General features: G+C 43.0%; 1 protein-coding gene across 2 annotated transcripts in view; it reads left to right on the top strand.

Moving 5' to 3' along the window:
* LOC121287322 (nuclear receptor ROR-beta-like) overlaps positions 1 to 26,027 on the top strand; it is a 79,133-nt gene that overhangs the window by 17,814 nt on the left and 35,292 nt on the right. Inside the window, exon 1 of one of the 2 annotated variants that reach the window (XM_041205101.1) lies at positions 22,816 to 22,952. The exons of the other annotated variant lie outside the window; for it this stretch is intronic. Coding sequence (XP_041061035.1) covers positions 22,934 to 22,952 — 19 coding nt within the window. The 5' untranslated portion in view covers positions 22,816 to 22,933. Of the gene's footprint in view, positions 1 to 22,815; positions 22,953 to 26,027 lie in introns of those variants that run through there. 2 annotated transcript variants of the gene reach the window in all.

Here is a 26,027-nt window from a genome sequence, read left to right on the forward strand (position 1 = left end):
ATTGGTGTACTGGTAAATGCATTGGCTTTTTGTAAAAAAAAACTAATTTGTTAATTGTGTGTCAGTTCTGCCTATGTAGTTGTTAGTGAGCACTAACCACTATATGCATGCAGTGTAAACAAAACCTAGCAAGGCCATTCAACAGTTACTGATGCAGTCTTTCCGTGTTCAACGCAAAGGTATTTACGGCTGCCCTGTAAAAATGATTCATCTCATCTAAGATTGTGTAGAAGAGCAGGTAAGCTTCAAAGTGGTGATGAATCCATTAAAAGAGATCACATGCATGCATTTCCAATAATATCTTGTACGCCTATCGATGTGTATGTTTTAGGCCATACTCTAGTTTCAAATTGCCTCAAAATAATTAAACGCGCCCACTAGGTAAATAATAAGTGATGAAGTTCCAGACACAATTGATAAAATTGTAAAATAGACAATTAATAGCAAAGTGATTATCCAAGTGTTTAGGACTTTGAAGTTATTTTACTATCTGCTATTGGAAATGCTCTGTGAAGAGACGCCTAGAGGTTTACAGCAATACAATTAATGTTAATTTAACATCCACTTTATGATTTTACTGTCAGTAGTTTTCATATCTTGACACTCTTCTCTTAGGAAATGGTCTGAAGCAATGGAAGGATTTGCAGGTTGGTTAACAGTTTGGCAGGCAGCAACGTTAGCAGTCTTTCTGTTGCCGTAACCATCTTTACCATCCGTTAGGTTGGTTAGTTCTGTATGGCAGGAGGATTTTCTGGATTCTAACAACAACTGATGAGGGTCAGGCCATCCCTATTGGGGATGAATACCCTGCTGGGCATCAGCCCAGAATTCGGAGCCACTTCTCAAGACTGATAGGAACCGGGTTTGAGCCCTGGGCCTTCTGAGTCAACGCCTGGTGTCTTACCATTAAGCCAACACCATTAATTAAACTCAAAACTGTAAGAACCTAGGAATCTCAGGAATGAATAAGACATTAGCATTGGAAACGCTGACTAGCTATGTTGGGGGAATGTAAATGGGGTGCCCAGAAGTGGTGTTAGGATCACACCACTGACTTGGATTCAGAATCTCAAAGCCCACAATTGGTCAAACCTGAAGAAGATGCCGAAGTAGATGGGGCATTGGGATTAGAGGAGGCAGCTCGGAAATCACCAGTCACTTGGATTAAATCTGTGGATGGGCAATGGCAGATGTGGACAAATGTAAAGTACCGCACGTGGGAAGGGAAAATGGGTGACATGGTCCATAAATAGTTTTTAAATAGCTAAGGGTTAAGTTACATACGAATTTGGAACTGAAGTAGGCCACTCAGCCCCTCGAGCCATTCTATAAGGTCATGGCTGATCTGCTTGTAACCTCCCACCCACCCTCGATAACCTTTCACCCCCTTGTTAATCAAGAACCTATCTAGCTCTGCCTTAAAAATATTGAGAGAGGTAGAAGACTGAATGTTCATCAAGTTCTACACAGCAATCAAATATATGGACAAAACAGAATACAAATTCAAAGTCATGAACAGTCCTTTGGACAGAACACACCTTGAATCCTGAGCTGGATTTTGTGGAGCCGATGGTGGGGGGGGGGTCTTGTCCACCAATTGGAAAAGCGAGGGGGAACCCCTGTCAAATCCATGAAGAAAGCCCATTGGAAGCACCCTTCAGGCACTTGTCACCACCATCAGGCCTCCCCCACAGTAGTGGCCCTCAGCAGTGGAAGTTCTGCCCGCCAGGGGCTCCCAGCCAATTGGAGACTAGCTGCTGCTGCTACTCGGTGCCAGCAGGAGCGCTGGCTGTTGGTGGCACTGCACCCACCAGAGGACCAGGAATATTGTGGGACCCCCAGCCCTGAGAGGTGAGTGGGAAGGTTGGAGGCAAGAGAAGGGGGGCAGTTTTCAGCACCCGCTTCCCTCACTTCCCTAGTGCCTGATAACGAGAGACAACCCCCAGGAGGCTACAGGTAAACACGACATGATTGGCTGGGCAGCTTCCCAAGGCTGAGGGGAAGGTGTGTGTGGCTGTTAACTCCTTGAGTTAAATTGTGGTGGCCTCAGGGATAATGGCTGTCAATATTCTTGTTAGTGAGCCTAATTAACAGTCCACCGGCAGCAGCTAGGAACTCCAAGTCAACCCCCTCCAACTTAATCAGGGGAGGCGTTCCCACCACGAGGAACCTGACCCAGGCCTTCTCCTGCGTGGGCCCAGACACTTGTGGTTCCCGCTGCCTTGGGTTGCCAGCCCATTGTGTCCAAATCTAGTTACAGTGATTCCAACGGAACATTCAGGTCCTGGAAAAACTACAAAGAATCAGGAGCTCGATCTTCTGTGTCAGTGGTTTGAGTCAACAACTGTGGAGGCTTGTGCTTTTCAACCTTGAGTGGAAGTGCCCAAGAGGTGATCTCTTCCAGGTATATGGGGTAGTTAAAGGTATGAAGAAGGTGAATCCCTAGAACTACTTGAAGCCAAGTTGTGAGACGAGGAAGAGTTTGCCTTTTTGCTACCAGAGTGAGTAGCTGACCACATCCCATCGATCAGTCCCACCCAGATGTCAAAATAAGCACTGAGGCCTGGATTTTCATCCTCGAGATGGGTAGCGGAAGTCGGGGAAAATTCCCAGCTCGGCCCGCCAGCCTTGGGAGGAAGTGCCCGCAAAGATGTGATTTGTCAACGCGGGAGGAGTGGGAATGGGCTGCAGCCAAGCTAGGAAGATGTTCAAACAGGGTGAGGAGGGGGGCTGTTTAAAAGGCCCTCCTTGGTATTGTGGGACTTCATCCCAGTTAAAATAAAAACAAGCCCTCCAGTCCTCACCCTCACACCCCCTCACCCTCCACTTGCCCCCCCCCCCCCCGCCCCCCATGCCAGCTGAAGGCACTTCCATGCCTATTACCCCATTTAACACTGCATAAAACTAATGAACCCTATCGTGATGGTGGGACCTGTAAAAAAAAAAATTAAGTCATTCACTGATAACTTTCCACTTCCTTTGTTTAAAAAAAACTCCTATTTGCTACAGCCCAATATTAGTGTCAACCATCCAGACCCTTTTATAGTTTCAGTAGCTGAAACTGCAAGCACTTGAAACCTCTTTATCTTGTGTAAATAAACTTGGTGAAACTGACAGCATAGGTAAGAGAGCCAGAGCTGTCAATCAGGCAGTCTTTTCTCTGAGGCTGAAGTGTTTCAACAGGCTAATAGATTTCTGGGCTCTCAGCCAAGGTTTATTATGTATTCTTGGCTGAGAACCTAGACGTTAGAGTGCTAAACTGAGTCTGAGCCCCAGAGAAAACACTGACACTGTTATTGGGCTGTAGTAAATAGGACTTTTTTTAAAGTAAGTGGAAAGTTATCAATCAGTGACTTTTTTTAAAGCTTTATTTACACATCCTACTATCACTGGAGGGTTCATTGGTTCCATACAGTGTATAGTGGGTGAATGGACATGGAAGTGCCTTAGCTTTTTTTTAATTCATTCACGGGATGTGGGTTTCACTGGTTAGGCCAGCATTTGTTGCCCTTGAGAAGCTGGTGGTGAGCTCACTTCTTGAACAGCTGCAGTCCATGTGGTGTAGGTACACCCACAGTGCTGTTAGGAAGGGAGATTCAGGATTTTGACCCAGCAACAGTGAAGGAACGGTGATAATTTCCAAGTCAGGATGGTGAGTGACGTGGAGGAGAACTTCCAGGTGGTGGTGTTCCCATTTACCTGCTGCCCTTGTCCTTCTAGATGGTAGTGGCCGTGGGTTTGGAAGGTGCTGTCGAAGGAGCCTTGGTGAATTTCTGCAGTGCATCTTGTAGATGGTACACACTGCTGCTACTGTGCATTGGTGGTGGAGGGAGTGAATCTCTGTGGATGTGTTGCCATTCAAGCGGGCTGCTTTGTCCTGGATGGTGTCAAGCTTCTTGAGTGTTGTGGGAGCTGTGTTCATCCAGGCAAGTGGGGAATATTCCACCACATTCCTGACTTATGCCTTGTAGATGGTGGACAGGCTTTGGGGAGTCAGGAGATGAGTTACTCGTCGCAGGATTCCTAGCCTCTGACCTGCTCTTGTAGCCCCAGTATTTATATGGCTAGTCCAGTTCCATTTCTGGTCAATGGTAACCCCCAGGATGTTGATAGTGGGGGATTCAGTAATGGTAATGCCATTGAACATCAAGAGGTGATGGTTGGATTCTCTCTTGCTGGTGATAGTCATTGCCTGGCACTTGTGTGGTGCGAATGTTACTTGCCACTTGTCAGCCCAAACTTCAATATTGTCCAGGCCTTGCTGTAGTTGGACATGGGCTGCTTCAATATCTGAGGAGTCCTGAATGGTGCTGAACATTGTGCAATCATCAGTGAACATCCCCACTTCTGACCTTATGATGGAAGGAAGGTCATTGCTGAAGCAGCTGAAGATGGTTGGGCCAAGGACACTACCCTGAGGAACTCCTGCACTGATGTTCTGGAGCTGAGATAACTGGCCTCCAATAATCACGACCATCTTCTTTTTGTGCTAGGTATGACTTCAACCAGCAGAGTTTTCCCCCTGATTCCCATTGACTCCAGTTTTGCCAGGGCTCCTTGAATGCCACACTCATCAAATGCTGCCTTGATGTCAAGGGCAGTCACTCTCACCTCACCTTGGGAGTTCAGCTCTTTTGTCCATTTTTTAACCAAGGCCAAGCTTGGCATGGGCATGATTGCCTTAGGGAGTGGGAGGGGGCATAACTTGGCATGGGGGCACGAGGAGGAGCATTTGAACTTACCTTTTTAAAAGATCCCCTCTTGCAGACTATGGTCCACAACACATCTGAGGTGCCATCAACCACAACCCTTTTGAAAAACTGGCCTTGCAGGCTTATGACCTGAACCAACCCACGCCCTTAAAAGGCACTCCGGAAACTCGGAAACCCCAGGAATGAGATCAGGAATCCTGGAATCAGGTATCCAGCTGCCATTTTTAAAGAGCTCTTGAGTCAACCAGACCCGGTAAAAATCCATGCCTCAGGAGCCTGTGCATAGCTTGACAAAAAAAAATTCACTTGAGATCCAAAGCTGAGGGTGGTTTGAACCTCCTGAACGTGGTCCTGGATAGGGACTGCGGGCAGGTCATTGGCCTTGTGCCCATTTTGAGGTGAGGGCTCAAATTTAACCTGCAACCACCCAACATCATGCACAAATGCAGCGGGAAATAGAATCGTGTGCCTCCACTCATTCCAAAATTCCCAACTTTCGTCGGAATTTCTGGAGTTAAATGAGGATAAAAACAGCTGCTGTCAGTTAGGAGCTTGATGCAGGAATTGCTAACGCACCACGTCACAGTTGTTCCTGTAGGTGCTGCAACACTTTGTCACCTGTATTCAGTTGCCGTTTTACCTTTTTCACTTACTAAGTTACAACTGTCACTTACTTCAGGGTGTAAAATTTTAGCAGTGGGAGAAGATTGTCATCTTTGAATGTAGAAGCCCCCCCCGCCGCCCCCCGCCGCCCGCCGCCCGCCCGCCCGCCGCCCGCCGCCGCCCGCCGCCCGCCGCCCGCCCCCGCCGCCCGCCCGCCCGGCCGCCCGCCCGCCCGGCCTCCCCCACCCACCCCGTGTTTCATTAATAATTAATAAAGACTTGACTCAGCAGCACAAATTGTAAGTTTTGCAGTTTTTCATGCCTGTCAGTGTTTGAAGATTATATTTGCATATTGCGTACTGCTTTTGTGGTCTATTTGAAGTCTATCCACATTGAACTTAGATCATCAGGTACTATATGTATTATTTATCTTGCCTGCCCCACTTTTCACTGAAAAGTAAATGAGAAGCTTGACCATGGTGAGGTTAGAAAGTATCAAATTCCATAGGTATGGATTTTGGGATTGTGAGCAAAGTTTAAGGGAATATTGCTCAATATAATTCCGTCCTACATAGAGGACTATTGGGCTCCACTGTGTTGAAGTGGAATGTCCGGTTAATTTTCTTTTCTCTCCGCTTTTACACTGCTGAAGATAAGAACGTAAGAAATAGGAGCAGGAGTAGACTATGTGGCCCTTTGACCCTGCTCTGCCATTCAATATGATCATGGCTGATCTTCTGCCGGAATATCACTTCTCCACCCGCACCTCATATCCCCTGATTCCCCTGAGGTCTGTCTATCTCAGCCTTGAACATACTCAATGATGGAGCATCACAGCCCCCTGTGGTAGAGAATTCCAAAGGCTCACATCCCTCTGGGGGAAGAAATTGTTCCTAATTTCTGACCTAAACGATTGACTCCATATCCTGAGGCTGTGCCTCTGTGTTCCTGACTCCCCAGCTAGGGGGAAGCAGTCTTTGTGTCCACCCTGTCGAGCCCCTTCAGAATCTTGTATGTTTCAATGAGATAAGAACATAAGTAGGTGCAGAAATAGACCATTCAGCCCCTTGAGCCTGCTCCTCCACTGAAGATCATGGTTGATCTAATTGTGGTCTTAAATCCTTGTGTTCCTAGTATGAGAACATACAAGTCTCACTGATAATCAACATTTAAAAGTTTCATGCCTTATAAAAACTATTCTGCTTTTCTACCCTATTCTTACAACCAAACTGAATAACCTCACATCTGCCCACTTGCTTTACCTGCCCATATCTCCTTCCATGCTCTTTGTACCTTCATAGCTTATATTTCCACTTAGCTTTGCATCATCAGCAAGCTTAGATGCATTACTCTTAGTCTGTTTGTCGAAGTCATAGATTGTATATAGCTGAGGCCCAGCATTAATCCTTATGGCACTCCATTGTTACAACCTGCCAACTCGAAAATGCCCCATTTATCCCTAATTTCTGGTTTCCGTCCATTAATCAATCCTCCATCCATGCTAATGTATTACCCCACCTCCATGAACGTTTACATTGCAAGTTAACCTTTTATTAGGCAGCTACTGAATAGCTTTTGGAAATCCAAGTATACCACTTCTACTCTCTACCCTTTATCTACCCTACTAGTTAAATACTCAAAAAAAAACACTATTAAATTTTTCAAACATGATTTCCCTTTTGCAAACTCATATTGACTCTTAAGTGTGTTGTTAAGGCTTCCTTAGTAATAGATCCCACTATCAGCATCCTGGGATTACCATCGACCAGAAACTGAACTGGACTAGCCATATAAATATTGTGGCTACAAGAGCACTTCAGAGACTTGGAATCCTGAGGTGAGTGACTCATCTCCTGACTCCCCAAAGCCTGGTTTCCATCAACAGGGCACAAGTCAGGAGTGTGATGGAATAGTCTTCCCTTGCCTGGATGAGTGCAGCTCCAACAACACTCAAGAAGCTTGACACCATCCAGGAGAAAGCAGCCCGCTTGATTGGCATCCCATCCACAAACATTCACTCCCTCCACATTGAGGCACAGTAGCAGCAGTGTGTGTACCAATGTACAAGATGCACTGCAGGAACTCACCAAAGCTCCTTAGACAGGACCTTCCCAAACCCTCGACCACTACCATCTAGAAGGACAAGGGCAGCAGACACATGGGAACACCACCACCTGGAAGTTCCCCTCCAAGCCACTCACCATCCTGACTTGGAAATATATAGTCATTCCTTCACTGTCGCTGAGTCAAAATCCAGGCACTTTCTCCATAACAGCACTGTGGGTGGACCTACACCACATGGATTGCAGCAGTTCAAGAAGGCAGCTCACCACCACCTTCCCAAGGGCAACTAGGGATGGACAATAAATGTTGTGCAAGCCAGCGACACCCACATCCCATAAACGAATAAAAAAATGATTCCCAACATTTCCCTGGCAACCAATGTCAGACTAACTGACCTTTTAATTCCCTGGTTTTTTTTCTCTCCTTTCTTGGATATTGGTCTCGGATTTTCAAACTTCCAATCTGCTGAGACCATTCTAGAATCTAGGGAATTTTGGAAAATCTACCTCTGTAGCTACCTCTTTTAGATTACTAGGGTGTAGTGATCAGGTTCCTTAAGTCTCTCTAATACTTTTTCACTGTGGATAAATATTTGAAGTTCTTCACTCTGATCAGTCCCTTGGTTACCCTCTATTTCTGGTATGTAATTTCTCTCTTCTACTGTGAAAACAGACACAAAATATTTGTTCAGTGACTCTGCCATTTCCTCAATTCCAAGGATAATTTCACCTGTCTCTGCCTCTAAAGGGCCAATGTTTATTTTAGCTACTCTCCCTTTTATATACTTGTAAAAGCTCCAACCATCCATTTTTATATAAAAGCATAATACTGCGGATGCTGGAACTCTGAAACAAAAACAGAAAATGCTGTGAAAACTCAGCTGGTCCAACAGCATCTGTGGAGGGAAAAACAAAGTTAACGTTTCGAGTCCATATGAAGAAGAGGAGTCACATGGACTCAAAACATTAACTCTGGTTTTCTCTCTCCACAGATGCTGTTGGACCTGCTGAGTTTTTCCAGCAATTTCTGTTTTTGATCCATTGTTATATTCCTGACTCCTTTACTTTTATTTAATTTCCCTCTATTTTTCTACTTTTTGGTCACCCTTTGCTGGTTTCTACATCTCTCCCAATCCGCAGCCTCGCTGCTACTCTTTACAACATCATAAACCTCTTCCTTTAATCTGATATTATCCCTAATTTCCCCAGTTTGCCACGGAGGGATCTTCCTCACCCAGTTTTTGCCTTTTAATGTACTTTTGTGGAAAACTTTAAATCCTTTTAATGTTTCCTACTGTTATTTACCATTATGCTTTTCAGTCTATTTACCCCAATCAATCTCAGCCAGCTCTTCCCTCTGACCTTCATAATTGACTATTTTTAAGGTTTAAAGATTTCTGTCTTGGACTCTATATGTCACTCTCATATTTAATGTAGAATTCAGTTGTATTAGGACCATTTTTTTCCAGAGGACCTTTGACTGCAATTACTGATTAACCCTGCCTTGTTAAACAATACTAGATCTAAAATAAATTTGTCCCTCGCTGGGTCTTGCATTTTCTTTTCCTGGGAGGAATTCACAAAAAAATTCTGCAAACTAATCTTCTAGACTATCTTGGTCAGTTTGATGTGTTCGGTCTATACAAAAATTAAAGTTCCCCACAATCTCCAATTATTCTTTGCTTAATGCTCTGTTCAATGTTATAACTATTGTTAAGGAGCTTTATATTACTCACACCTGTGTTTTCTACCACTTTTTATTCCTAATCAATCAGCACCTATATTAATTCTACTTCCTGATTTGAGTTCAGATTCTTTATTACTATTGTCCTTATGTCATCCTTTAGTATCAGGGCTACTCATCCTTTTCCATTCTACCTGTCTTTTCAAAATGTGTATGTGGAATAATTATTTCCCAACCTTGGTCACCTTGCAACAATGGATTCTCTAATGGCGATTTATATCAAATCATTCACCTCTATTTGTGTAGCTAGTCTGTCCATCTTAATATGATTGTTTCAAGCATTCAGGTTCTTATTCTTCTTGAGCTCCCTGCCCAGAGGCAAGTCCGACCCACAGAGCTGTGATCTCCACCATGGCTAGATCAAGGAGGCAGGTCCTGAATCCATCCTAGCTGGAATGGGAATCGAACCCCATGCTGTTGGCACCGTGATCCATATCTGCCAATCAGCTAACTGCACTGCCACAGCTCTCCACTCTCTTTCTCTCTCTCTCCCCCCCGCCCCCAACCAAAAGAGTGTGAGTTGTGGTGGCAGCATACACTTTTACATGCATGTTGTAGTCTGGAGCTTTGGATAGTCATGGTCGAGACTCCAATTTCTTTCCATCACATGGCTGACCAGAAATCTCTCCCCTTTTACCATCTGCCATTGGAAGTATTTACAAGTTGAGTATCGACTAGTTTTGCCACATTATGAACCCTCCTTGGTCATCAAGTAAGTCCTGGAGTGGGACTTAAACCCAGATCTTCTGGCTCAGAGACAGGGACACCACCCACTGCACCACAAGACCACCTTGCATTCAGATAAAGAGCCTTTAATTTTATTTTTTTCCCCCTGTGCTTTATATGGGCCTTATTCGCTGATGCACTATTATTATTAAACCCCCTGAGCCATTCTGATCAGCTACTGGAGGTAAAAAAAAGATAATGAACTGGAGCATTTCCTATTCCTGGTCTGCACCAAGATCCCACTTGCATTAAATTTCCAACTTTAGCACTTTGTTTACAAAGTACCCAGTTTCCCGATCGCTTCGCCATCGGAATTTGCACTCTCAAGATTATTCCCTGTCTTGGAGGATGGATCCACAGGAGTTGGTAGCTGCCTGAACCTCACCCAGATGGCTAGACAGTAAGTGTTGATGACCTGTGGGCAATACTCCCCATTGAGTTTTTTTTTTTAATGGGATACTGAAATCGATTTTGTTCCAGGCTGAGGTGTGTCTTCTCATCACCGACAGGTTGTATTTAGATCATGTAGTAAACTGCCCGTGTGCTTAACAGAGGCATGCTCAAAACAAATCCTTAGCACTGATTAGAGAGCAGACCTAAGACCATGATGCCTCTATAGCTCAGATCTACATCAAATTGCTTTTTCAATTCTTTTTCATCTTGTTTTTTTTTAAAATCCATATTTTCCGATAGATTTTCTCCCCTCTGTCCTCTGGCACTGAAATTATCTCTTCCAAACTATTTGTACTGAAGCCCTTGAACCAGTTGCCAGAAAGTGGACAAGGCATCTCATCCCTTGCTTCCATTCTAGCTTACATTTGACTCTTCTGGTTTCTCAGATAGCGTCACAGTAAAGAAAGTGTTGGAAATTCATTTGTGTAGAGAATTAGAAAAGGCAAGCTCTTTCCTACCATTCAGTACTCTGCATAGCGATGAAGTAATACATCTCTGTGTCACAGTACTTGGAGTAATACACCTCTGTGTCACAGCACTTGGAGTAATACGTCTCTGTGTCACAGCACTTGGAGTAACACGTCTCTGTGTCACAGCACTTGGAGTAACACGTCTCTGTGTCACAGCACTTGGAGTAATACGTCTCTGTGTCACAGCACTTGGAGTAACACGTCTCTGTGTCACAGCACTTGGAGTAACACGTCTCTGTGTCACAGCACTTGGAGTAACACGTCTCTGTGTCACAGCACTTGGAGTAACACGTCTCTGTGTCACAGCACTTGGAGTAACACGTCTCTGTGTCACAGCACTTGGAGTAACACGTCTCTGTGTCACAGCACTTGGAGTAACACGTCTCTGTGTCACAGCACTTGGAGTAACACATCTCTGTATCACTGCACTTGGAGTAACACATCTCTGTATCACTGCACTTGGAGTAACACATCTCTGTATCACTGCACTTGGAGTAACACATCTCTGTATCACTGCACTTGGAGTAATACATCTCTGTATCACTGCACTTGGAGTAATACATCTCTGTATCACTGCACTTGGAGTAATACATCTCTGTATCACTGCACTTGGAGTAATACATCTCTGTATCACTGCACTTGGAGTAATACATCTCTGTATCACTGCACTTGGAGTAATACATCTCTGTATCACTGCACTTGGAGTAATACATCTCTGTATCACTGCACTTGGAGTAATACATCTCTGTATCACTGCACTTGGAGTAATACATCTCTGTATCACTGCACTTGGAGTAATACATCTCTGTATCACTGCACTTGGAGTAATACATCTCTGTATCACTGCACTTGGAGTAATACATCTCTGTATCACAGCACTTGAAGTAACACATCTCTGTGTCACTGCACTTGTCCATGCGCTTAAGTTCAACCCTTCCTGGACACCAATTTATACAGGTATATTACAACACAGATGTGCATTTTCCACTGAGTTGTTCAAGATACTTATTGACTTTTACTGAATCACTGGATAATTCTTGTACACCTTCAAACCATTGGTTCTTTCCCACGTTAGAGCAGCGATGACACATCAAAAAATAATCAATTGGCTGTAAAGCACTTTGGCACGTCCTGAGATTGTGAAAGGCACTACATAAATGCAAGTCTTTCTTTCTGGCAATTGATTCAAGAATCTCGCTGGCAGAGCCCTAGGATTAGGTGAGCTGAGTGACCTCCTAACTTGAGAAATAATGAGGTGAATAGAGGAGAGAAAAATACTTGAATGGAGGGAGAAATTAATTTGCAGTGCCACATAGACTTGCCGTGATTCACTGTGGGCCATTAGCTGCTTGCCATTCTTCAAAGATATCAAGGCCACCGGCCCCAGAAAATCAACATAAGTCTGCACAAGAACAAATTTCTCCCCCATGGAGTTTTTCTTTGGAAATATATAGAAAATAATAATTACAGTGCTTGATTTTTCTTTCCATCATATTCCTTCATATTTAATTTGTCCACATAATCTGCAGATACTCACTCACTTATAAAAATAAACCAGTTGACAAGAAATTAGCCCAATAGCTTTTTTTTCTCTCTTCGATGGTTCAAGATTGATGCTTATGAAAGTTTGTTGTTAAATTAGGAGCAGGAGGTTTAACGACAGGAAGAAGATTGCTGGAATAAAATAAACAATTAAAATTAACATTTAAATAGAGGAGCAAAAAGAAATACAGAATACTTAAATTGCTGAAAACCTCTCTGAATTATAAGAAAGAAAGAACTTGCATTAGTGTAGCATTTTGCACAACATGAGAAAGACCCAAAGCATTTTACAGCCAATCGGGTACTTCTGAAGTGCATTCGCTGTTGTAAAGAAACCAATTTAGCACACGGCAGGATCTCTCAAAGATCAATGAAATAGTGACCAGTTGAGGGATAAATGTTGGCCAGGACACCTGGAAGCAATCTCCTGTTCTTCTTTGAATAGGGCCATAGGATCTTCTACATCTCCCTGAGAGGGCAGAAAGAGACCTGGTTTGACATCTCATCCGAAAAGGTGGCACACCCAACATGCCCACATCCCTTAGTGGCACTGACGTGTCAACCTACCACTTGTGTTTCAGGAGTGAGACTTGAATGCACAACCTGCTGACTCAAGTGAACCAAGGATGACATCGAGGGGATTTCCAAACGTGTAAATTATAGAAATAATGTCCTTTTTTAAAGAAAGGAGTAAATGTCTTGTCTGGAAATTTATGAAGCATGTTGAATCAGGAAATAAATTTGTGAGCCTTGTCAGCTCAGTGCAATGCATTCAGTTTCATTCCCTAAAGGACCGAAAACCAGTTGAGAATTATGTTATTAATACATTTGGCAACAAAAACTTGAATTTACACCGCAAATTTTAATGTCATAAAACATTCCAAGGTACTTCACAGGGATATTAGGACTTGGAGCTTGACCCTGGTTAATGCTCTGTGAAGTATTGATCACAACGTCATAGGAGATATTACAGCTATTGCACGGAGCACAGCATAACCAAGGCGATCCACCGATTGGAAATATAAGCTGCACTGAATGATTAAGAAAGTTACATTCTAACTTTGTTAGAAAATAACAAGTCAGATTGTTTGCACTTGACAGGATTCAAAGTAATTTAAAAGTTAGGAACATAGTCATAAGTAGGGAATTTATGTAGAGCATTTCCATGCAGCTTACTAGATACGTGGAATAATTTACCCACTGTAACATAAATCTGATTGAGAAATAACTAGATATATTTTGTGAAGAAGGAGGAGATTGAAACTGAACGTCCAGGACCACAAGATTGAAATCCAACAAAATGTAACGGGCAAGTTGGGCTGAATGGCCTCTTGCTGTTCACAGGCTTACCCCAGTTTCTGTCTGCCACTAATTCCATAAGGGAATATTAGCATCGAGAAAAGGGGAGCAGTTTTTTTTTGTGACCAGCACCTGACCACAGCCGTTCCTCTTTTACGTCTGAGTCAGTTGTTGTAGGTTCGAGACCTATTCCGGAGCCTTGAGCACATAATTCAGGCTGATGCTGTGGTGCAGTACTAAGAGAGTGTTGCACTGTTGAAGGTGCCATCTTTCGAATATCATGCCAATCTGAGGAACATTGCTTGACATAAGGAATGCCATGGCATTATTTGAAGATGAGCTGGGGAAATCTCCCAGTGTCTTGGCTGGCATTTATTCATTAACCGATATCACCCAAACCAGTTATTCAGTCGTATATCTCACTGCTGGCTGTGGCTCCTCGCTGTGCCTTATTTCTTTGTTACAACAGTAATTACACTTCAAAAATATTTAATTGGATGTAAGGCGCTTTCAGATATCCTGTGAAGGGTAGTTTTATAAATACAAGTCTTCTCCTTCCTTTATGCCCTTCAATTCCATGACTGTGAGAATAGCTCTGCTTTCTAAAGAGGCTTAAGTCATGTCAACATGATCTGAGCTCTGCAAACAATAAATATATCATTGAATTTCCTGCAATAATTGGGTGAATTTCTGAGCTTGTTAATGTCAGGGGCTATCAATACCAGTGTACTTAATCATGGTCCCTTCATAACATAGCCAGCTGCAAATTAAAACCCTACTTCCTACATTAGTGATCCTTATGTCCTGTTGAGTAAGATAGTAAAATTGTGGTGAATTCTGAGCACTTGCTGTTTAATTCACCAGACAGTGGGTTGATACTGTCCACGAACTCATTCCTCAAGTGACCTTTACAACCAACAGAGAACGAAGATTATCATCTTCTCATTCAGGTTGGATTCAAGTCAAGAGGTGAAAGCATAATGTGCAAGCCCACTACCTACTCTGTTCAAATTGAATAATAAATTAAAGCAAAATGGCTTCAAATAGTTGTGTAAGAAATCCAGCACACCACATAGCTGTGGTTCATCCACCTAGCCTGTAAATAAATATGCATAACTTCTGCTTATTGTTGAATTAAAGGAAGTGCTCACCACAGTACACTTTTTCTAACTGCACTGTGGTTGTACACATCAAGGAAGGTGATCAAATTAAATAAATAGGAAGCACTCAGTACTTTATATTGCAGCACGTGGGCAATATAAGATGTCCTCATGTAAGTCTACTCATTTTTTTAAAAATACTTTGTCGTCTGTTTTCTTGCATAAGTTTTCAATGTACTGGCTAAGTAATAGTGTGAGACATAGTGTAACAATTGGGAATAGTATACTGGATCTCAATAGCTAAAAGGGCGATAAAACTGGAAAATTGTACATTTGAATCACATAAAAATTAGTAATGACTTAGTGTGATACAAGTCGGCTTCTTCAGAAGTGTGTGGTTTCAGACTATGTGGTTAACATAAAGACTGAATTTAAAAAGGCATCTTTACATCTTTGTGTCATTTTGATTTCCTACAGTAAATCTTGCAGCATACTATAAGGTGGACAGGGAAAATTCACTTAACTGTGCGTACATTTTAAAAGTGAAAACATTTTGTAACTTGTCTTGCTCCAAGGTCTGAATTTCTTTGGCTGGGCCCTGCTGCTGTTCATGAAGCTTCTAGCAATGCTTGTGGTTTTGCTGTTTCACCTGCCACTGGATTCTGCTGATGCTCAGCACAGGCAAGGACTTGCAGCAAATGTTTGTGTTTCAGGGGGTGCTTCTTATCAGTTTTGCTGCATCTTTTCCCTAAGCGCTATTTTCTGAAATCACAAAAAAGGGTTACTTCAAGCCTAAAACAATTTCGAGGAGGAAGAGTGGATAAATCGGGCAGTTTTATACAGCAATGAAAGCTGTTTTCTTCCAACTCTGTTGTAGATTGTGCCAAAATAAAATAAACTTTGAAATAACCAAGTTTATCATAGCATGGATCTGTGAAGGCAATCTTTTCTTTTACTGCACTTATCTTCTATGCACCTCCCACACACCCCTTCTTATTCTCATTCTCTTCAAAGATTTGTCCAAGATCTTATTTCTTATTTCTGGGACCTTGCCCAAGTTCCTGCTCTTTATTTGCCAGTTTGGACAATAGTTACGTATCAGATTATCCAGCAGTGGGGGTTATCATAGAGAAACTCAATGCTGACTGTACCTGATACTTCCACCTTCCAAAAGGGGTCACTGGACCAGCTGGAACTCTAACGGAGTCTGCTTTGCTCCCTAGCTTGAGGGCATTAAAGCCATTTGGAACAGGCCCACTGTCTCTTGCTTTAGGACTGTCTAACTCAACACCGATTTGGGCATTGGAACATTTCAGCCCTGATCTGTGTGCCTCAGTGATGTCTCATGTGACACATCGCCCGCTAAGGCATTAGGGAGTTCCAGAGGAACTGGTTGTGGTCTTAAACTTGTCTGCTGTCCATTGCTTACATAATCGGGCTCATCAAAGGGATGAAGCCACTGTTGCTTATTTTTGTTTAGCTTTGTGATGGTGAATGCTTCGCTGATACAGCTACAATAGACACAGTAACAAAAGTTAAATTAAGTTTCTCCTGCCTGTAATAGCTAAATCAAGGTTTTTATATGGTCTATTTTTAGTTGACCATTGTCATATTGTGCAGTCGATAGAATCTCACCTCTTGTGATTGGTATCCAGAACGCTTACACATTTCATTAATAACTTGGGGCAGAATCTTGCCCTTGTTGGGTGAGCTCAGTGACTGCCACCCACTATTGAGGCCGGAAGGCAATTTCACGCCGGTTAACGCTCGCCCAGCGAGAAAGGTGAGCAGCAGCGCTCAGCGCTGTCTGTGTGGGGGGGAGGGGGTGGGGGGGGGGTAAGCGGGGCGAGCACAAACTTTGCCCATGTGTGCGCGTACACACTTCAGAATCTCCCTGAGGCAACAGGGGGGATTCTGAAGCACACACTCGCGTGCATGAAATGAAGAGTCCTTCTTTTAAAAATAAAGAATTGATAAACGTCATAAAACATGCGCCCCCATGCGACTCTGCCACACGCGCAGGGACAGGTCATTAAGTAGAATTGTAAAACTTTTTATTTGCTTTTGGAAACCTCATCCCGCCCAAGGGTTCCAAAACAATGCAGAGGCCAGGGCGCTTGGCGATTTCGCCTGCCCGCCAACTGCAAGGCAATAGATTTTAGTTAATTGATTCTTTAACTCCGGCACACACCCGCTAGACCAAACTATCGCCCGACTGTACTTTGACGTTGGGACACTCGCCTGACATCGGCGCCAGTCATTTTACGCTCCAGTGGGTCAGGTACATGCCCGCCTGCCAAGCCAAACATTTCGCCCTTGATTACTTTTAAAGTTTGATCACGCCATAAACAAAAACCAGGCTTACCTTAATTGTGGCGCTGCCTAAGTGGCTTGTTTAAACTTTTATTTACTCTGATCAAATCTTATTGTTGTCATAGCAATTTTATGTCTGAGCCAAAAAAAAAACCGTTTCAGCTCAGCTGTTCTGGTGACTATCAGTGTGACCAATATCCCATATGGTGTGTTTTTTTATACCCTCTGGACGTGTCAGATATTTCCAGGGGGGAGAATTTTCCAGTCAGCGAGCGGGGGCAGGGCCTGTGTAAAATGGGGGCACACACCCGATTGGGGGGCGCCGATCGGGCTTGCTCTCACTCCTGCCCACCCCCCACACAACCCAACCACCACCCCACCACCCCCCCCCCAAAATGGGGGGAAAATTCAGTCCATGGACTATTTGCAGGGTGCTCATTCTATGCTGACCTAACCCAAATCTCCTGAAAATCAGACCCTACTTATTAAACTGTAGTACCTTCCATTTCCCGCAGCAGCCATCTACCTGGACTCTGAGGCTGCAATATTTGAGGAGTTCTGCGCAATGGAGCTGCGCTTTCCATAGGAACTGATTTGAGATTGAGCAAGCTGATTTAATGTAGGAACCACGAAGGGGGCAGACAGAGCATTTACATTCCATCAGCTGGGGCTGAATTTGTGCTGGTGTCCCAAAGGTGAAAGGATATTGCCCCACTGCACCAGCTGGTCTGGACCCCTCCAGGGAATTACATGATGTTACCAATTAGAATGGGAAATATGAAGGACATTGAAGGTAAATAAAGTTCAATAACCTCCTCTCTAATACTTAGTCCAAGCTGAAACCTATTAGTTATCTGGCAATGCAGATTCCTATTCCTTCGTTAATTTTTGTAAGGACTTTCTTGAGTATTCCGGAGCACACATCCAGCTTCACGGGCAGGATTTTCCGGTTGTCGGGCGGGTGGTCCCGAGTGCAGCCGGGAAACAGTCCGCTGCCCTCGATCGGCCCCTGACCGTGATTTCCAATCAACAGCCGTCCAGCGTGAAAGGCGCACTGAGGAGCTCGGCGCTGCCGGGTTGGGGGGGGGCAGGAGGAGGGCGAGCGCTGAAGACAGCGCATGTCCGGTAGAGCGCACACTGATAACTCCCTGAGGGCGCAGAGCTACGCCAGGGAGCTGAGGAATTGTGGACTCAAAAATAAGGAATTTAAAAAGAGAGAAACGTGTGACACATGTGACTCAGTCACATGAACAGAGACACAAAAAAATTTTTACACATCATTTTTAATATTTTTTTTGATTATTGCTGGGAACCTCATCCCGCCCATGGACGAGGTTTCATAAAAAATCAAAGGCCTCCTGGTTAACTCACCCGCCCGCCAACCCTAAGGTTGGACGGGCAGCGAAAAATAGCTTTCAGTTATTTGGTTAAGGACCTTAATAGGCCTCTTAGTTGTTGGCAGGTGCGCTGCTGATTCTCACGTGCACCCCGCCGACCGAAATATCGCGCGAGTACGCGATGACATCAGGACATTCGCCTAACATCATCGCGTGTGATTTTATGCCCGCTCGGGTCTGGCGCACTCACTCCCCTCCCCCGCGGGACATAAAATCCTGCCTAAAATTTTGTGAAGAATTGTACTTACATTGACTGCAACATATTTGAGAGAAAATATACTACAAGGGAAATATAGCTACGCACACCCTGGCAATAGTGTGTGCTTAACAACTGAGCACATGGTTTGGCAGTGAACCCAAGGCATTAGGTGGGAAGGGTAAACAAGGAGTCCTGTCTAACTAAAGGTCCTGTTAGTTGGAGTCAGTGCCCCTGCCTGAGTTTGGAAGGGTTGGATTGTTTGCGATTTATTATATGACTGGATAGGTGTCACATCAAAGACCATATAATGAGTTTGCTGTCAGATACAGTAAATAGCACATTAAAGTAGTGACTTGAGTCACAAATGCATTCGGTACAATACATACATCATTAGCTTGTGGAACAAGACATTACATTTACATCAGTACTAAACCTGTTCTTGCCAATGCTAAGTTCAGACAATAAATAATTTAGCACTGAGGAACACTAAGTTTGGAAAATTGTCTTCAGAATTTTGTAGGAGGCTTGTCCTCAGTAGTAATAAGGGCATTTTTCATTTAATTCTGTTCTAGTGGTGTCATTCAGCTCGATTGTTTTTCACAAAATTGGTACAAGGTTTCTCCTGTGCCATGTTGAAAAATATAAAGTTTCTTCTTGAACTGAAGTGTTTTATTAACTAAGAACATTTAATGAAAGCTCTTTCACAGGGTTCACTGGCTTTAAGTGGCTAGCATTGTCCATCAATGATTTGAAGTTATGTATGCTTATCAGGCACAGTATTTAATGGAGACAACAAGGGTCTCGCCTGCTTGCTGGAGAGCTGGTGAGAGCCCTGCATTGCTTCTTAAGAGTAGGCTAGCTGAATTAAGTGCCAATCAGGTACTTAACTGGGCAGTAGTGGGCCTTCCCCATGATCGAGGACAAGGGAAGATGGTGGCTGCTCCTGCTAATACACCCACCTGGGGCTCAGGATCAGCGATGCACACATTGAGTGATGGAGGGAGATGGATTAGGGGTCACGATGTGGTGGGGAGGGAGCGGGTGAGTCAGCAGCAAGAGCAGGGGTGTGGCTCTCTGCGGGTCTCCCCTGCCCAGTGCTGAGTCCCTCGATCAGGCACAGTGCCCACTGAATGAGCCATCCCCCCAACCCCCTTCACACCCTGTCTCCACCACCTCCACCCCACCCCCGTCCCAGCAAGCAACCCTGAAAAGCTTTACTTTCCGGGCTTCCCATATGGTGAGTCCCATGCATGATGGGAATTAATTGCCCACTTAAGGGCCTCAATTGGCGCAGGGAGGGAAGACCATTCACAGACCTTCCCACCACAGACTTAATCAGGACAGAAACGGGAAGGTGACAGGTTAGGCTGGGATTTAGGAAGAGTAAGAGGTGACTGGATTGAAACCTTTTAAGATCCCAAGGGTCTTGACAGGGTGGATGTGGAGAGGATGTTCCCTCTTGTGGGAGAATCTAGAACTAGGTGTCACTGTTTAAAAATAAGGAGTCGCTCATTTAAGACAGAGATGAGGAGAAATTTTTTTCTCTGAGGTAGTGAACTCTCTTCCTCAAAATGTGGTGGAAGCAGAGTCTTTGGCCAAAGTCTTCTGTTCAGCGTGTGGGCCCCGCACACCAGTGACGTTGGGTGTCCTGATGTCACCGTGCGTCATTCCGATCTTCAGTTCAGCAGGCGTGCACCAGAGTCGGCTGCCACACCCACCAACTATCAAAGGCCTGTTAAGGCCATTAATGATCTAATTAAAGTACTTTTCAGGGCTGCCCGTTCAACCTGAAGGTTGGCGGGGGGGGCAGGTGAAGAGTCCAGGCGGCCTTCGCATTTTTCATGGAACCTCATCCACGGGCGGGATGAGGTTTCATGAAGTGTTTATTAATTAAATAAAATGTGTTATGAAAATTCATAAACGTGCCCCAGCTCATGTGACAATGTCACATGAGGGGACTTGTCTGAGTCTTTCCTCATTCCAATTTTTCAGAATGAAATTAATCTCCCTGAGGCAGACCCATGCCTCAGGGAGATTTTTGCGCTCATGCTCGAGAAAGCACAGGCCCCCGACTCTCCCTTTCTCCCCTTTGAATGTTTTTAAGACTGAGCTAGCTAGATTCTTGGCTAATAAAGGGGCGAAAGGTTATTGGGGATGGGCAGGAACGTGGGGTTGAGGTTACAGTCGGATCACCTATGATCTTATTGGATGGCGCAGCAGGCTTGAGGGGCTGAGCGGCCAACGACTCCTAATTCATATGTTCGTACGCCTGATTTAATGTCCCCCTGCTGCCACATAGGAGGGCTTGCCGCCCCCCCCCTACCCAACCCTGCCCCGAGGCACTTATTTTTAAATGATATATGAATAGTCATGCGAAAAAGCTTTATTTATCTGCTGTTAGTTGAGATTTTAGTTAGTAGCTTTATTCAGTTTAATTGCAACTTGAGTAATTATCTATGGTGCAATTTTTCAGGCCCCAAAAATCTGCAGCCTTTCCAACAGACTTTCAGCATAACCACCACAGGAATCTACAGGGACCTGGGTATGTTTGGTCCTGACCTTGTGTCCCAAATTTCTGGAATGACCCCTTGTAGATCTGGAGCCTCTGACTGCCTCTCACAATGTCACAATGGCTGGGGCCAGGAGTAGGGACTTCAACGTTTGAATTCTCATGAGCTGCTCACCTTCGGGACTCGGAGTTGGGTCAGCATAGGTAGGCCTTGAAGTGGGGTCTTGGGTCACCGTTACAGCACTAGAACCTCTGACATGTTTCCTGGGTGCTGGTGTGGTGTTGGGGGGTGGGGGGTGGAATTGGGACTGGGGACTCCCTGGGGCTCTCAAGCCACACTTACTTTCTTGCCTTTACAGAGGAAAGAGCGGAGTTCCCTGGCCTGGTGAAAGTGTTGAAATCACAGGACCTCCCCTGACCTGTAAACTTTGACCTGGTCACTGGTAAAGATATAAGTTGGGCACACTTAGAGCCAAGTTGGATGGGTTATCAGTACCAAATATGCCTTAATGACTAAGCATTGCAGTAAGTTAATTAATTTGTAGGAATTGGACAATCTTAATTATTATATATTGCACAGGCAGCAGAGTTTCATTAATATTCTAGTTTAAATTTTTCAATATGTTACCTGTCAGGAGCTTAATTTTATCAAGAATAGGCTAACTGGGTAATTACCACTGATAAAACAAAGAAATTTAAAGTCTAACCTGAAATGGCAATTTTCTACATTGATGCAGAACTTAATCTAAAATGTGAAGCAATCTCCATTTTCTTCAACTGGCCAGCCTAGTTTGAATCTTGCAGTATGAGAAAGAAAGGTCAATCTTCAGACTGACCTGTCTCCTCTGGCCAAAGTGGAATTAATGCTTGCAAAAGTGCATAAAGATAAATGGCGACCAAATTAGTGTACCTTTTAAGCAGAGACTTTGGCTTCCATTGATCTGTGTGACAAATTGGAAGAATAATGAGTGAAAAATTATCTACCATTAAGTCAGCAGTAAATTAATTGGCCTTTCAGATTTTCACACGCCATATCAGAATTCATTATGAAGAGAGGCTGTTATACAAAGGTGAAATGTAGAAACAACCCATGTCCAGTATACTTAAATATATTTCTGGGGAAAAAAAACTGTTTTTCCATTCAGATGAGGTTTTGAAAATCAATGTTTAAAATTTTCTCTAGTTCATTTTATGGTCAGCTTCTATTAGTTGTGAACTAACAGTGATTCAGCCAATGACGTTCGTCTCAAAGACCTTAATTGATCACTATTGCCAGCATTTCGCTTTTTCATTTAGAGATTGAAAACCTTTCTTCCATACCTCTTGAGAATTGATTTTTTTTTAACTTGGCAAGTAACCATTTATAGTTGGGAGTTGCATTACTGCCAGGGTAAATGATTCAGCTTTTCAGAGGTCTTTCATTGTCACTCATTTTCAATGACTTCGCAACTGGACTAGAAGAAGAAACTTACCTTCAGAATCAGGTTGCAGACCAAGTGATTAGAATGACTATGTAAGATAGAAGGAAGCGATTGCAGGTGCATTTTGTAATACGCCTCCAGGGTCTGAAAGTAAAACCTGAACAAAACATTGCTGTTGAGTTGGGTTTAGGGCCGATCATTAGATATGTTGTGGAATTGAAAACTGAGTAATGCAGTTTGAAAGGAGCTGAATAGAGCTTTCGTGTTAAATCCTATTAGTATAAGAACTGCTTTGCCTTGCATGATGGAAAATAGAGGGTGGCAGGTACTGCTTGTAAATGGCTAGATAGGGTTTAAGAGGAGTATTGAGTGCAATTTTGAAATGAAGAACCCATCCCACTGTAAGTATCAAATTGTTGAAGTTACTAATATAGAACAGGAGGTAAACTTGATATTTTGTTTTCTCCAGTAGACGTTTATGCTAAGTGTTTAATGTATATTTCTGCACAAAAACAGCAGGAAATACAGCCCAGCACTGCTTCAAAGTTGACAATGTTCATCAGAGGGCATTGCTGAACGTCTAGAGAAAAAGCTGGAAAAACTTGTTTGATGACATGTAGATAATGATGAGATAGATGTTTGCAGGTTTAATCAAATATCAACTGCCAATAAATACATATGGGTGTAACTTCACTTTTTTTTTTCCCTTGAATTCTATAGTAGTTACATCAAAATAGCTGTAAGCACTTTGCTGACAAAGGATAATGGGAAGTAATGATAAATCAGTATGAAAGGTTTTTGTCATAGTGCTACTGCTTTGATGAAAAGTCATGGTCCTGAAATGTTAACTTTGTTACTTTCTCCACAGACACTGCCTGACCATTCCAGCAGTTTCTGTTTTATGTTTCAGGTTTCCAGCATCTGCAGTATTTTGTTTTGTATTACTGTATTGAGATTTAATTGTGTATTCTCATGCAGAATATTAATGCCTTCCAAATCTTGAAGAAGGGTCTCTGTACGAAATAATCTCAGCAAAGCTAGCTTAGCACTTTCCAGTAATGCCGTTAAATCTCTTTTGATCCTGCAGTAACGTTTTCCAAAGAGCAGTGTGATTCAAATGCAGGCAGAATTTTATAGATTTCAGGCATTACCAATAAGTCCTGTAAAAGTCCTGCACACTCAGACCTCCGTTCTACAGCACTAAATGTAATTCATGACTAATGATCATGCTTAGTGTCGAGACTGAAGCTCCTGTTTAAATTTTTAAAAATAATAAAAGCAAACCTTGTAGTTTTGTTTAAAATACAGAATACTTTTAACTGTACGTGTCAATACGAATTCATCAAGAAAAAGTTCATTTCTAGTCTTTGTCAGCTTTCAAGTGGTCCGACTATAATAGAGTTGTTTGTCTATAAAATCTGCAATGTATAACTGCGTAGTCTCGATTTCAGAAAATCCATTCCTAATCTATTTTAAACGTAAAAAAGTTTGAAACCACATTTAGAAAAAATTGAGAGATTCTGGAAGTAGTTAGCTACCTGATCATGCGCACTTGTAAGAAAATTCCTTCTGCATTTTCAGCAAAATAAGCTGTGAATTTTTTTTTTAAGACAAGACATATAATACTGAACAGGAAATATTTTTGTTTCCTTTGTAGTTTCCTGTTATTTTTATTTACCTGTTCATTTTACTGTGAGTTTTTTTTTAAAGCAATTTTGTTTTTCTTCATCAAAAGATCATTTTTTTCAGCTTGTAACTTTGGTCTTGAGTTGTAACATCAGTACTGGCGCAAATGTTGAAGACCATTACACAAGATGCTATTAGGGCTTATATAAAGACCATCGTGCCCTAAGGAGTAATTAGTATGGATTTATAAAGAACAATTCTGCAAGAAAATAACTAAAAAGATAGGGTAAGCACAATCCGGAAGATGTAGCATGTATTCTGAAAAGACATTTGATAAAATTTTATATGTGAGACATTTTTTTTTTTAAAAGGCTATGGCATCCTATTTGTGACCATAAGCTGAGTTCCTGGCACCATATCCTCTCTATCGGCTTGACTGCCTATTTGGACCTCTATAATATCGCCTGACTCCACCCAGCTGTAGCTGCACCCCTCATCCATACTTTTCTTACCCTCAAGCTCAGCTATTCTAATGTGCTCCTAGCCTATCTCCCTATCTTCCACGCTCTTTAAACCCAAGCTCACCCAAAACCCTACTAGGTCCCACCTGCCCATTTGCTGACCTATTTTGTCTCCTGGCTCAGCAACACTTTGATTTTAAAATTCTCCTCCTCATACTCCAATTCCTCCATGGCTTTGCCCCTCCTAATTCCTGTAACCTCCTCCAGGCCCAGAATCTACAGAGGACTCTGCAATTCTCAAACTTTGGCCCTCTGATCTCCCCACATTTTCTCGTCCCATCAGCGGTAGCTATCTTCAGCCATCCAAGTTCTGGGATTCCCTCCCTAAAACTCTTTGTCTCTTGCTCTTGCTCTCTCCTGTTCTAGGATGCACCTCAAAACCCACCCCTATGACCAAGCCTTTGCACATCAATTCTAATGATTCCTAATGTTCTTTGGCTGTGTGTCAGTATTTGTCTCATTACGCTCATTGGTGAAGCACCATCAGGCATTCACTATGTTAAAGGTGCTCTAACACTACAGCTTATTGGATGTTTCCTTCACTCCTTCTTAAAATTGATCCTTGTTCACACTATTTCATGTTTGTTTTTTCTGGGGATTGTGGAGTTAAGTATAAGTCTCGATATACAGCATTCAGAAAGAAGGGAACCTTACCAACATTGATTTGGTTTAGTTCCTCAGGTCATGAATATAAGAATATTGAATTTGTAAAATAAAATATAAACAAGAAAAAGTCACCCAGTATAATTTAAATATAGAGTTTAATATGGTTTAGGCAGGGTTAAACTTGTACTCTGTAAAATTAATTGCTTCTAATAATTTCAGTTAACTGAAAATATGCCGTTGCTTGGAGCAACTTCTTAGTAACTTGTGTCCCAGATACTGAGGTCATGTAGTTGTCAGGAAAGCAAAATCTTTCAAGTGTGTTCTGTTTACATCTGGCACTTATTTATTTCCGCTTAATATAACCTCAAGTAAATATACCCCAATCTAATGAGTCAAAGACTAGCAAAGACTACTTTAAGCAGAAAGTATTCTGTTGAACTTGACTGCAAAAACCGGTGTTATATCCAAGTCCGGAGAGCTTACAAGAATGTTCCACCCTTACCCTTAATTTAAACATCACAATCTGTTCATTATACTAATGTATATCTGAACTTCAGGATTGTTTGAGATTTTCTTGAAATCTGATTTATATTTGCTGTGACATTTACTGTTCATCTTATTTGCAAGGAACTCATGGGACAGAATTTTCCGGGTGATGTGTAGGGGGCAGGCTCCACATCAGTGTGTAAAATGACGCGCGGTGATATCGGGCGAGCGTCTGCA

The sequence above is a fragment of the Carcharodon carcharias genome, chromosome 14 (assembly GCF_017639515.1).
Source record: "Carcharodon carcharias isolate sCarCar2 chromosome 14, sCarCar2.pri, whole genome shotgun sequence".
Classification (NCBI taxonomy): Eukaryota; Metazoa; Chordata; class Chondrichthyes; order Lamniformes; family Lamnidae; genus Carcharodon; species Carcharodon carcharias.